Source organism: Bolinopsis microptera, chromosome 11 (assembly GCF_026151205.1).
Source record: "Bolinopsis microptera isolate Bmic1 chromosome 11, MBARI_Bmic_1.0, whole genome shotgun sequence".
NCBI classification, from domain to species: Eukaryota; Metazoa; Ctenophora; class Tentaculata; order Lobata; family Bolinopsidae; genus Bolinopsis; species Bolinopsis microptera.
The window spans coordinates 4,559,788-4,574,031 of NC_087082.1; the positions used below are offsets into that span (position 1 = coordinate 4,559,788).

The 14,244-nt window shown below is 40.4% G+C and overlaps 2 protein-coding genes across 3 annotated transcripts in view; both read right to left on the reverse strand.

Moving 5' to 3' along the window:
* The window catches only part of LOC134823274 (ATP-binding cassette sub-family C member 4-like), an 83,926-nt gene that overhangs the window by 22,318 nt on the left and 47,364 nt on the right, over positions 1-14,244 (reverse strand). The gene's annotated exons all lie outside the window — the stretch shown is intronic.
* On the reverse strand, positions 9,328-13,640 carry LOC134823303 (transcription factor 7-like 1-B). Of its 2 annotated transcripts, none has more exons than XM_063834720.1 (2): positions 12,789-13,640; positions 9,328-12,555 (listed from the first exon to the last, which is right to left on the reverse strand). In XM_063834720.1, exons 1-2 carry the CDS (start codon positions 13,622-13,624, stop codon positions 12,153-12,155), a joined length of 1,239 nt encoding a protein of 412 aa, XP_063690790.1. In that variant the 5' UTR covers positions 13,625-13,640; the 3' UTR covers positions 9,328-12,152. The 2 variants fall into 2 exon arrangements, with proteins under 2 accessions (XP_063690790.1, XP_063690791.1); XM_063834721.1 differs by having other exon boundaries at positions 12,293-12,569.

Below are 14,244 nucleotides of genomic sequence, written 5' to 3' on the forward strand. Positions count from 1 at the left end.
TATCGTACATTTTGAACGTTAAGATCTGACGGTTTCGATTTAAATCAGTAAAATGTACTACTATGATATGCCTTCATACTAGTGATTTGACTTTACATACTGGTGATTTAAGTACTGTTAGTGTTAAACGACACTGCAATTCAAACATCAAGCATTTGTGAGATCAAGAAACGTTGATAGAAGATAAACTGAAGTTTCACCCGGGTAACAGCTGATTATCAAGCCTGGAAACAAGTTATTTAGATGGATTTGAGCATGACGAGTGACGACATATGTAACTCGAGATCACACATAAAATCGGCAATATCCAAGTATCCCGATGGGCGACACGTGTTCACGAACAGTTTTTCTACTTGTACTAACCGATTTGACAGTGCTGCATGTCTTGATATCAGGTTTTTTGATATCAGGCTTCTTGATAACAGGTTTCTTGATAGCAGGAATGCTCTCAATCTTCGACTACTCTTTGGCTGAAAAACAATAGTTATTTCAATGAATGTATATACCAAATGAAAACGAATGTAGGATAGTACACATTGCTGCGATAAGTTATGAAGCGTGTAACAACATACTATGTTACATCGATTCTTTGACATTTGACAAGATATACTTACAGGAAGAAAATCATATGAGCTCGAACTGTATGTATCTTGGACCAATTTGTTCATTTGTGATGAAATATTGTTCCTGGGAAATACTGTTTGACTTACATCTCAAAACTTATTTAATTTAACTGTTACTATACCTGCCGGCAGGTATAGTAACAGTTAAATTAAATAAGTTTTGAGATGTAAGTCAAAACCATGTAAATCTATTAAGTTGATCTACCAAATAATGGTATAGGTGGTGTCCAACCGTGTCCATGTCAATTGGGCGACATCTGTCCGACAGCCGAATTAGGGATTTCGGACAGATGTGGCTGTCGGACAGGAGTCGTTTTTGGCGACATCTGTCCGATTTTCGGATCATATTCACATTCGTATTTCACAAGCTCACGGGTAATCTCGTGATGTTGCTCCCATTGTTCTAATGCTGATGTGATCCATTGAAATATAATCCTCGATATATGATTGACTAGTTGAGAACAGGAACGTCAGATCGTCCTAGCCGTAAACTTACAAGCTGTCGATCACATCACAGGACATGAGTACATATAAGACAGCAGTATGTAGATCAGTTATCGCAATCCACAATTGCAACCAATCTTCAGTTTATCCCTGGACGCAAACAAGGCTCGGCCCGGAGAACCCTGTCCTGAATGGCTTCCGATACGTCTTCGACAAATAAAGAGACGATACCACCCACTGGAAATATTCGGATTTCCGAAAGGGTTGCAGAGCACGATTCTACCGTGGAGAAACAACTTATCACTCCTACTCCTGACCGCACTCACCCTGCCCACCATGCTGAAACGACCGTCCACGTCAGCAAACAGAACTTGAAAAGAAAAGCTTCTGGTGGAGATCGACCGACGAAATAACTCTTATCTGAATCAGTTGGTGGATTGGGTTACGAATCTAGAGCTGCCAGCTATCACCCCTCAACAAAATGGTACAGAGAAGCAGAAAAGCAGCAAACAGACACCTTTCTAACCCGAGAAACCCTTCTAATCTGGAAACCTTTCTAATCTGGAAACGCTCCCCATTCCTGCAAACTATATGCTCTCTACCGACAACGAAACAATGCTGCTCTGGGACTCTGGATGGGACGAAAATACTCGACGATCTTTCCTTTGGGGTACTGCTAAGAACGCAGATCATATATTATATGGCGGACGCGGAGCATTGGGTAGGTCATATCTCAAATTGGAAATGTTACGTATACAAATTAGCGAGTAACAGTTCATGAGTTCAGATCATGTCTCTAATTGGAAATGTGTTGAAATCAGATGATGATTTCGGACAGATGCCGTTTTTTTCTGGTACCCTGATTCGGACAGATCTCGCTGTCGGACACGAGTTGTGTTACCGTCCATGTCACGGCGCAAAGGCTCAGGTCGTTGCACTTTTAACAATAACAATTTTAATGATTGTGAACCACTTACAACTGGTTTAGCTGGCAACCTCTGAGGTATGGATTTCGTCTCTACTACACCGGCTAAACGTTTAATCTGCGGTCAGATGTGTCCCATTAGCTTCAATTAAAGTCTATAATTCGATCGTGATAGTTAAAGTTTTAAGAAACACCAATAAAAGCAACACTTTTGGTTCATACATTTACGTAAAAAGCATGTAACTTTTCAAGTTTGTTATAATATCAGATATAATGGTCACCACGTCATCATTCTATCGAGTTCAAGTTCCTGCAATTTAGACTCTTAAAAGGTGAAAATCGATGATATCAATCACAAACAATCTTCCTAACTAAACTTGTTACAATATTTTAATTGTATAACTTGACAAAGACTTACCACTAAGTTCCCTACTGTAGCTTATGATATCAGTCAGTAGCTCTCCTTTCATTCAATTGTTTCAAAACTGACTTTCAGCAGACAAAGCTCCAAACTTTTGCTATGCAGTCTATACAATGTAATTCAGTTAATATAATAATTTCAATAGATTCAAAATTAAACAACAATAAATCAGTTTGGTAACACGACATCTGTCCGACAGCGACATCTGTCCGACAACACTATTTTCGTGTGTTTGAAGTGATATCTCAAATTTGGCACATAGAAATTTAATCAAACTTGCAAAAATTATTTGTCTTAAAGCTATCTTACTATCTAGAAAGTTTCAAGAAAATCGTATCGTTGGATCTCCAGATATATGCTTTGGAACCACTGAAAACCACCGAATTGGATATATTTTTAGTGTTTAAGGTAATATCTTAAATTTGGCACATAGAAACTCGCTCAAACTTACACAGATTATTCGTCATATAACCACTATACTTTATGGAAAGTTTCAAGAAAATCGTACGGTAGGATCCAACATAAACTATTGTCCAAATAACCTATTTTCTGATTCGGACAGATGTCGCTGTCGGACAGATGTCGGCCAATCAATTGGAACCATCAAGGGGAATGAAATTAAATTATTGGATGCCAGGAACTAGAAATAAATATACTGGAATACTGTGATTCCATGGAGAGGCCTAATTCTAATTGGAACCATCAAGGGGAATGAAATTAAATTATTGGATGCCAGGAACTAGAAATAAATATACTGGAATACTGTGATTCCATGGAGAGGCCTAATTCTAATTGGAACCATCAAGGGGAATGAAATTAAATTATTGGATGCCAGGAACTAGAAATAAATATACTGGAATACTGTGTTCCCATGGAGAGGTCTAATTCTAATTGGAACCATCAAGGGGAATGAAATTAAATTATTGGATGCCAGGAACTAGAAATAAATATACTGGAATACTGTGTTCCCATGGAGAGGTCTAATTCTAATTGGAACCATCAAGGGGAATGAAATTAAATTATTGGATGCCAGGAACTAGAAATAAATATACTGGAATACTGTGATTCCATGGAGAGGCCTAATTCTAATTGGAACCATCAAGGGGAATGAAATTAAATTATTGGATGCCAGGAACTAGAAATAAATATACTGGAATACTGTGTTCCCATGGAGAGGTCTAATTCTAATTGGAACCATCAAGGGGAATGAAATTAAATTATTGGATGCCAGGAACTAGAAATAAATATACTGGAATACTGTGATTCCATGGAGAGGCCTAATTCTAATTGGAACCATCAAGGGGAATGAAATTAAATTATTGGATGCCAGGAACTAGAAATAAATATACTGGAATACTGTGATTCCATGGAGAGGCCTAATTCTAATTGGAACCATCAAGGGGAATGAAATTAAATTATTGGATGCCAGGAACTAGAAATAAATATACTGGAATACTGTGTTCCCATGGAGAGGTCTAATTCTAATTGGAACCATCAAGGGGAATGAAATTAAATTATTGGATGCCAGGAACTAGAAATAAATATACTGGAATACTGTGTTCCCATGGAGAGGTCTAATTCTAATTGGAACCATCAAGGGGAATGAAATTAAATTATTGGATGCCAGGAACTAGAAATAAATATACTGGAATACTGTGATTCCATGGAGAGGCCTAATTCTAATTGGAACCATCAAGGGGAATGAAATTAAATTATTGGATGCCAGGAACTAGAAATAAATATACTGGAATACTGTGTTTCCATGGAGAGGTCTAATTCTAATTGGAACCATCAAGGGGAATGAAATTAAATTATTGGATGCCAGGAACTAGAAATAAATATACTGGAATACTGTGATTCCATGGAGAGGTCTAATTCTAATTGGAACCATCAAGGGGAATGAAATTAAATTATTGGATGCCAGGAACTAGAAATAAATATACTGGAATACTGTGTTCCCATGGAGAGGTCTAATTCTAATTGGAACCATCAAGGGGAATGAAATTAAATTATTGGATGCCAGGAACTAGAAATAAATATACTGGAATACTGTGATTCCATGGAGAGGCCTAATTCTAATTGGAACCATCAAGGGGAATGAAATTAAATTATTGGATGCCAGGAACTAGAAATAAATATACTGGAATACTGTGTTTCCATGGAGAGGTCTAATTCTAATTGGAACCCTGAGGTCCCCAAGTAATGTTAGTGCGCGCGCTGCCGACATTTCAACGCGCCGCACAAACTAGCATTCTTGTTTCGCAGAGCATTGATCTCGATGAGTTGACATCGTCAATTAAGAAAAATACATAATATCTTTGATGTTTGTGTTACTGGGCCGCGCTCAGCCCATGTCATTCCGCCAAATCTCTATGTTTATGAACATGATATACAATATAGATAGCTTGAGGTCCCCAGCCCCAGGTAAATGTTTGTGATACGCAACATGTATCAAGAAGGTTATTGTTAAGTCTAAGATAAGACTAAGGATTTAAATACGGTTTATTTTGTTAGGCTGTTAAACCGTTAACGGGTGATAGTGATACTCGTTGGAGGACGTGGCCGCTTCGACGCGCCGCGCAAACTAGCATTCTCGATGGGTTGACACCGTCAATCAACAATTAAGATACTCGTAAAATATTTGTTCCAAGACACAAGACCGTCGTTACTGGGCCGCGCTCAGCCTGTCATTCCGCCGAATCTCTATTCTTTTTCTATGAACATAATCAATAATAGCCTGAGGTCCCCAGGTAAGAGGGCTATTAACCGGCTAACAGCCGGTTGGCATTGTATTTGTACTTGTTTGCCGTATAAAATTAAACTTACATTGAATTTGACAGATGACATTGTTCACAGTTCACACTGTGCACTAGCTGAACACTCTTAATTTTAGGCAGCGTCCAACATGACAAATTTAGATCCAAAATTTCGTGCCAAGTAAAGCGAATAGAAGACTTATACTTAGACTCATTATTAAATTTTAACGAACGGCAGATTCACAGTACCTGTACAGTAGATTTGAGTTAGTCATGTTGATGTAGGCCGGTATATTACGAGTGTTATCCACTAATAACTCTAACTCTAACTCTAAACGATGTATCATGGCCAATGACTCCATTCTCGGCTTCTTTTCAACAAGTGAATGCATAATGGGTCTCCGTCTAGAAATCTCTGCGGACCCTATTTCTTATTACTGCTCAGTAACTGAGGGAAGATATAATCACTGAGGGAAGATATAATCACTATCACATCAAAATTGGAGTGTTCTGGACTAATCAACTGTTATTGTTACTGATTTCAATGACCCTAATCATCCCAGTAACTCTGCAATCTTTTGTCAGGACACAGCGGTTATTTATTGTTGAGAGAAGGTAAATGGCTGGTTCGATAGCCCGGTGAGGGGCTTCTTAGAAATGATTATAATTGTCTGAACTCATTTATGTATCAAATTGGTGAGAGTGGTCCGATGTCGTGCAGGTACTGAATACTGATCGTTATAATTTATACGGTTCACACATCAGCATATAATATGCTATATTGCTCTGCCGTTAAGTAATGATGCAGCTCTGAGCTCGGACCATATTCAATATTATCAACGGCAGCATCTTAGAGAGTCATTACAGTCGCATGTTTCACCCTTGCAAGACGTACTCTGAACGTGAACAGTACTAAATTACCCCAATACACTGCCCATCACGTGACTTCCATAACAGCTCCTGATTGGTCGAATGTCCTCACTTCACGTCCCTGATTGGCTGTCCGACCCTCACAGTCACACAGATCATCGGTGAAACCTCACGAAAGCCAGCGACTGGGACTGCAGCCGAGCCCCTTATCAGTCTACCTTGTCATCAGATGGAGCTGGTGCTGTCAGCGGAGTGAGAACCTGGATGAGAAACGTTCAGTAAATCTCGTGTTAGTGAGAAATATACTGCCGGGGCAAACAGAGCCATCGTTCTTTGCTTTTATTGGCGCTGTTAAAACATCTTAATGTCTTATCAGGACTTGGCAGAGGGATGTGGCGGCTATTATTAGCTTGGTCTCTTCGGCACTAGAAGTAGAACCACTTAAAAGCTCGCCATCACTTTTGATATCGTATCAAATCTAATGATAAAATGATTGGGAAACTTTGACTAGCTGAGTGCAGTGGTTGTGTGGTGTTGTTTACCATGTTTGGGCACGTGTTCTTGATTAAAAGCTGAAATTAAAGATCAAAGACATCACAGTATTAGAGTCTCAGTTTTGGCGGGAATTATTTATATTGTGCACATGCGCATGGAACTTGAGCCTGTGGTATTGTTATTCCCTATTATCATGGAGCTGTAAGTATTGCCATTGTGACCACTTTGTCAACTCATATTACATATACAGAAATATTATTTAGAAATGTTGCAATAAAGTGCAAGAACAAGTGCCCATATTACACGCACGTAATACACTTTTATTACAGTAATCTAGACCACAGGAGGTTAGAAAGTTGTAAAAGAGATCGACACATGGCACATGCCCACAATGTTTGTCGGGCAGGACTAGACTAGCCCCAGTTAAAATATCTGGAATTTGGCAGTGTTTTCCCTGCCATTATGGCAGTGGTTTTACCGCCCCAGTAATAGGCATCGTTACAACCACAACCCACATGAGGAAAGTACTAATAATTACCCGCAGTTTTCCAACAATTCCATTTACAAACTCCCTTAGTTTCCCCATTTACAATTTAACAGACACCATTCTCAGTCCAGATTGGTGCAGCAACAGACAATTATATATCATCTCCCTTGTTATAGAGCACAGAACTTTCAAACACGTGCTAGAGTAGCTCACTGATTAACACTATTCTGATTGATAAGTGTGCACGTGACCTAGTTATGGATTGTACCCCACAATCTTTGCACCTTGAGAAGAAAACCTTGTAAGGAGGATCTGTCAGCCCCGGTCTTCCTAGTGTAGTAATCACTACTGAGCTGGGCACTGTAATTGTGCAGTCTGGCTTGCACGTGGCACGCTATTTGTTACCATGACAACACACTCAGACGTCTCTTCCTGCAGCTCACGTGATTGTCAAGTCACGTGGTACAATTCCCGGGTCCTGGTTAGTGGGACAGGGCCCAGCTGGCCTGTGATTGGAGGGGGATCCAGCGTGATTTGAGAAGATATTTGGCTGGCCCCTGAAGCCGTCTGAAGGGATATAATACTCTGTACAGTGAGCAGTTGGGTGGATATAATTTTACAGCAGTCTGAGTGTTAATCAGGTGTGTAGAATGTGTGTAACAAGTAGGAGTTAGTGTCACGCTGGCTTACGTCCCATGTTTAAAATGTGTCCCTGATCACCAGTATTTAATAATGAATTTCAAATTATGAAATGATATGTCGGTGAATGACTAATTTTGTGAGCGCCGTCTCTTTTAATATTTGGAAACTGCCGTATTATATGAATCATGAGCACATGAAATACTTTCCATGTACTGTGAACATTTTAGCAGTTTACAAATAACCTTGAGAAATGAGAGTTTAGACATCATTCAGTGATGATAAGGGGTATGAAATATGCATATTATCATGAATTTATTGAATGAAGGGTCTGTTCGTATTCAGGGACCATTTTAACCGCATTGCGGTACATATTCGGATGGTAATTGGCTAAGCACTTAGATATTATGATGTCTGAAAGGATTGTCTGCGACACGAAATTACGACTCCTATATCTGTTTATCTAATTTGGGCCGGTGTAAAGGAATCCTAAGCAGGGCTTATTAGTTGCCCGGAAAAACCAGTTTCCTGGTAAATTTGTCACGCCTGGAGTATATGCCAAGAGAGAAATGCTGCATCCTGGCTAGTGTCCAATAATTTGACTAACCGACCTTCCATTCAAAACATTATGTCATGTAACCTGCACAGGTGTACATACTACATCCTGGTTGGACCAGTATTCGGTTTCAAAATGACATAATGTAACCTAGAATCAGGAACCAAATGGCTAGCAAGAACACGGTTAGCGCCTCCTTTATGACCTCATCAAGCGGTTGATGACGTCAAAAAGCGGTGAGATGCTACTTCCCTCATGCTTGTTAGGACAGCTGACAGGTCATGAGCCAACTAAAGGGCTGCCTTAACATTGGAGGGTAACGTAATGGTTAATAGTAATACTGCATACTGGTTACTCATGTTAACACTGAGCACAGCTGTATCTGATATTATAAAAGATAGGAGACCAGTAGACCGTTGGAATGTTTTAACAGCTGAACGGTGTTGTCTAATTTGGACACGGAAATCCTTTATGACACGTGCCAGGAGGAATGAGGTGTTATTTTTAGAAAGGAACGGTTGAGAGGGAGGGGCTAGTGTCCTGCGAGACCAACATGTGTAACTCGCACCACGTGATCGCTCACTCAATGACCAAGTGACCCGCCGGAATTTGTCCAGCAAATCGTCTGCTTGCATTCGATTGGGTGAGATTAGTCACGAGACTAAACGCGGGAAACTGATTGGTTTCCAGACATGCTGCTGATCTAGATATTCATGTATGTTCCCGTTTGTCCACAAGCACAGCTTATTACGATTAACACGAGGCCTTGAACTTGCAAGAGATTTGAGGTCATGTCTGCGCTCGATGCAGACCCCCTGAAACTACCTTGGTTCTTGATAGTTTTTCAGCAAGCACCGTATTTGCCAATCAAAATATTTATGAAGGAGCAAGCAATTTGATTTGGAAATGCCCTGCAGGTGGTCCAGTCAGGATTTGTCGAGAGTAAACGTTATTTGATTAGATTTTAAGGGGCTTTCCGACCCTCCGGGAGCCAAACAGCAACATGGTATGCAGTGTAAACTGTAAAGCTCCAACTCTCAGACCCAATGGGGCACTGGGACAAGAGGATGGCCTGTAATTTCGGGTTGTAGGGAAAAGTAATACTCAAAACTTCATCATCAAATAGTTAATACTATATATCATTATCATAACCAAAAATAACTTAACAAAGAAACAAAACTCTTAAAAGTATCTCAAGTTTGTATAACATATTTTAAACATTTTACGCAGTACCAAATAGCAGAGAATACAAAAATAATTGAATTTGGCACAAAGCATATATAACAAATGATACAAAAAAAAGAGGTTGGGTGCCGATAAAATCATTTGATAATCATGATTTCAAGGGGCAAAATATGTAGAATTCCATACCCGCATGCATTTATTGCATGTCATATATCAAATATATTAAATAAGCCCGAAAATAAATACTTAAATAAATTCCTTGGAAAACTGCACATTTTCTGGCAGCCGAGTGTCATGTTAATATCTCTAATCCCACGATAAAGTTTTTCTCACACCTTAATTCCCAATTAGTATCCACCAAGACTCCCATGAGTCATGACACATGACACCAAACATCATTAAGCTCCGATAGTCCCGTTAAACGATTCTCAGGATCTCAAATTAAAACCCATCAAACAATTAGACATTGACAATCAGAGACAGGTATAACCGCTTAATGCCGACAATCACCTTACTGCTGATGTTTCCCAGAGCTAATATAGCGGTGTTTTATCTTAACTTTTTAACCGTTTAATGTTTATAAGTGATGTTATAAAAGGGATCCATTATAATATAAGGGATCCATTTACTGTAATTTAGAGCTGCAATTGTAAAGTGAGTATCCGTGTAGCTAGTCCGGTGTGATCATGACTATTTATGAAACAGGGCGAATTACAGTAATCCAAAACTGCTTTATTTTGTTTTAGAGTCCTTCAAAACCTTACCGTGAGCACCAGTTCAAGAACTTAATCAACTTTACTTCACCTCAACCTCACACAAATACACAACATATTTGGTTCTTGTAGAATGTAGGGCCAATGGCCATGGCTTGTATAACACGGGAAATTGGTGGTCGAGATTAAAATTGTGTTGTACATTAAATTCCTACACTCCCTACACGGGGAATATAACGGGGGCTGGAACCCAATCTTCCTCTCATAACCGGATACTAATTTGGGAGATGAACTTCAGAGAGCCACTACCCCACTATAATAATCTGAGTACAAGGTCCTGGCAAGGGTAAGGAGGGGTGGGTACCCGACCAGACGGAAGTCTGGAACTATACAGGAGGCTATGTGGGGGGAGACGCTGTATTTACGTCTAGTTAGACCCGCTTATTATGGCAGTAAGTTAAAAGTGAAGGGTTGTAGGTCGAGGTTACACTTAGAGGGGGGGATACAGCCGAGTGAAGTGGATATACTGATAATCGTTTCGCGCCTACTAAGTTCAAATAATATATTGATCTACAATGAAGTGGTGGTGATAAGTTTACAGTATATGCTCCCAATTTCAAGCCTTATTCGTGTCGATCTTTAAAAGATTTAACGGTTCACAAGAACTCTTCCAAGATTTACATTTTACCAATATCAAACCGTTCATGTTCTGATTGACTTTTGTAATTCTTAAATATTCATTTAATATTGAAGTCTTAAATTTAATGAGAAATAAGCCTTCGATAGTTCAAGTAGAAGGCGAGACAGGACTTTATGATTTGAACTACCGACGCAATTTGAGAATTTATGAGAGATGCCATACAGATTTAAACTTGAATCAACCACTTAGTAGATCAAGATCGTGGTAGTTGAGACTCCCCTAAAGGAATAATCGTTAAGAAATATAATGTAATCCTCTACCGCTTTTTATTACCAGGAGCTCACAAGGTGTATTATAGGATACTATAACAGAGCTAAAGAGAGAGATGTGATTGTTGTTTAGGCGGTCCCCTCAGGGCTCCCTTTCAGAGTTCTACAATAATAGTATTTATAAAGGAGCATAATGTACCAGAGTCCCCGGTAAAGTACAGCTGAGTCATTATAATAGAGCTGTACTATTATAGAGCAGGACCCTCATAATGATAATTTCATTTTACGAACTATTTCATGTGGACACAATGGACGATTAATCGCAAGATCGGGGAATTGTTTGTATAATTTTGTGGATTTGAAGAGGCAGAGAGAAGGAGGTCCTATTTGGAGCTTCTAATTCACTAATTACACTTACAAAGTTCTGGTACGAACAATTAAGACAGTTGTACCGATAGCAGTTATTACAAGAGACGGTGCACAGTTCGATCTGTCTCAATTCTCATGCGCAAATAAGATCATTATATTGAGGATTGATAAGCTAATCTTACTAGCTATAATTAGGTGAGACGTTGTACAATGGTGAGAGTGGACCAGGGTGGTAATTTGTTGAAAGTTAGACATTGGACGTCTAATTTGACAGTGTCATTTCCATGTGACTTGATTGGTGCAATGAGATAGGAAAGGTGTGATTTAATTTGAATCAATCTTGAGGGGAGCTGGGGGATTCTTTTTTCAAATTTAGGGGCGTTATTATATCAATTTTCTGCAAGAGTGGCCTGCCAAATGCCAAGCAATTAGCGGCATTATAGCTCTAATGAGATGGGTTGGAATTTAGATTGGTATGGAAACATCAGCAGTCGATCAGATTATCACATAGGGAGCGTCCCTAACACAATTAAGGGGTCTCTAATTGTAATTAATGAGATTCAGGGAATTATCGTCAGGTCAAAATCAAAAGCCGTACAAATAACTTTTTCATAGCCTTTCAAGTTAAAAACATATAGCCTACTGCCAGGTAATTAGCGCATAACTTATAAAATCTGGGTCTTAGAATAAGAGAACACGTAAAAGAGAGCCACACCCTCATAATTTAGAGTACATTTCATACCTAGACAGCCCAAAACTATCAACAACAAGTGGTACTGTAAAAAGGAGACTCTAACTTAATCAAGTTCCAAACCTCAGCCGTGGTATAGTCCGATTGGGAACAATCCGTATCGGTCTTAGTCCCCATGAAGTAGTCCATGTAATTGTCGAAGTAGAGCGTGTCGATCAAACAGGTAGACTGTTCCACTTTCTTCGTGTCGAGATTGTAGCTGGGTCTGAGGATCTCATCGGGCGGGCCTAGTTCCGATATTATCTGGGACTCGTGAGGAAGAACTGGTGAGCGGGCTTGGAATTTAGGACTCTGCTTGACGGGAGATTCAGGGCTGGGTTTAGAGGAAGGACTGCTGCAGGAGGAGGCAGAGGTGGACGTGATCTTGAACCGGCGGCTGTTCCCATTTTGTGGGTCCAAAACAGTGACGAACCTGAAATTTGATACCTGCGTCAATATAACAATATAATATAGCACAACAAAAGATAGCATAAATCATACAGCCACCGCCCCCGTGACTGATGAAAATTTTAAAAGAAATGGAAATAACACAGATAATAACTAATTCATGACTCATAACATAGCATGCATGTGACGTTATTTCAGTCGGTAAGTGCCAAAGCAACGGAGAGGAATAAAGATTACACCTAAACATGCAAAACTAACCTTTTGATTCCGGTATGAACAACTTTTCTGGGTAGGGTCGATTCCACAAACTCGAAACGATCGTTGGCTTCTGTCGATCTCTCAATCTTGAGCGACCGTTTCCTCTTGATTTGTGGAAGGGAGTAAGTTTGTCTGGTTAGAGGCTGTGTGGCTGTCACAACAGGGGAGATGATGTGACGAGTTGTTCGCTTCCTCGGCACTGAGGTTTCCAGCGTTGAAGATCTGGAGGAGGTCGATGTTTTCTGAGAGAAGGTTGAGGCAGATTTGGTCCTCGTGGAGACAGAGAGAGGTAGAGCTGTCTTGGGGAGGAGTTTGGCTGACAGTCTGGCTGAAAGGACAGATTTAGGGGCGGCAGGAGGAGAGGTTGGTCTAGAGGGTGGCGAACTACAACCAACAACAGCCGGGGAGTTGGGACGAGAGGTTGGTGGGCTGACGGCTGGTTTTCTCATGATCATAGGAGGATCTGATTCTTCCTTGGTAGTCCTGCAGCGTTTCTTTGGTCTGTACTTGTAATCAGGATACTGTTGTTTGTGTACTCGCTTTAACCTCTGGGACTCGATGATGTAAGGAAGACGTTCGTCAGGAGAAAGCTGTTTCCAGGCGGATCCCAACTGTTTGCTGATGGCGGCGTTGTGCATATTGGGCTTCTCCTTCACGATCTTGGCACGCTGAATCTGGGACCAGACCATGAAAGCGTTCATTGGACGTTTGATGTGGCCATCTGGACGCTGCTGGGTGTACTCGGGTGTGACTCGAACAAGTTTATTATCACTAACATCAGTGGACATATCAAAGTCGGGTTGACAACTAAGAACATCAACAATACTGGCTGTCATATTTGCGAAATGATGTCCGTACAGCTGATGTTGCTGCTCAAGTAAGATCAGTGGCGCGAAAGGGTGGTCTGTGCAAGAGGCGTTTGCGTCTGGTTAGTGAAATGAGTGGGGGCCGTAATGAGGCGTTTATTAGATTTAAGAGAATCAGGTGACAGATCACGCGGAATGTCACGTGCATCCAACGTGACGTATCATGCGCGGGCTAGCCATCCAATCAGACTCAAGGGTGACAGTCAAATGAGATTCACGTGAAAATAGGGGACTCTCATTACCGAGATACATGTCAGCGCTCACATATGCTAAGAGGCAAAAGTGGGGCGAATTAATTACCTGATCTGTGCCGCCCCTTCAAGGGGCTTTCCGCGTGCAATCATGACCCACCTCAACATGTATCAACCCTGAGGAGTCTGTGTTAAAGTCACTCAATTACATTACTTCTAAACTGTTTTAAACACGCTCTCATTCTACATTCCGTCATTTGTCATTATTCCCGCATGATTGCACTCTGCACGGCAAATGGATTCTGTGATTTCATGACATGGTCTTATTGGGTAACAGTGACTATACTGACTGTAATTACAGCTTGTAATGGAATACGATACAGTACGGAGCACGTCATT

Bases quoted from the DNA above. Each gene is read 5' to 3' on its own strand.
- LOC134823303 (XM_063834720.1), bottom strand. From the start codon at position 13,624: ATGACAGCCAGTATTGTTGATGTTCTTAGTTGTCAACCCGACTTTGAT. The intron at 12,556-12,788 runs GTTAGTTTTGCA...ATCAAATTTCAG, and splicing joins GTTCATACCGGAATCAAAAG to GTTCGTCACTGTTTTGGACC.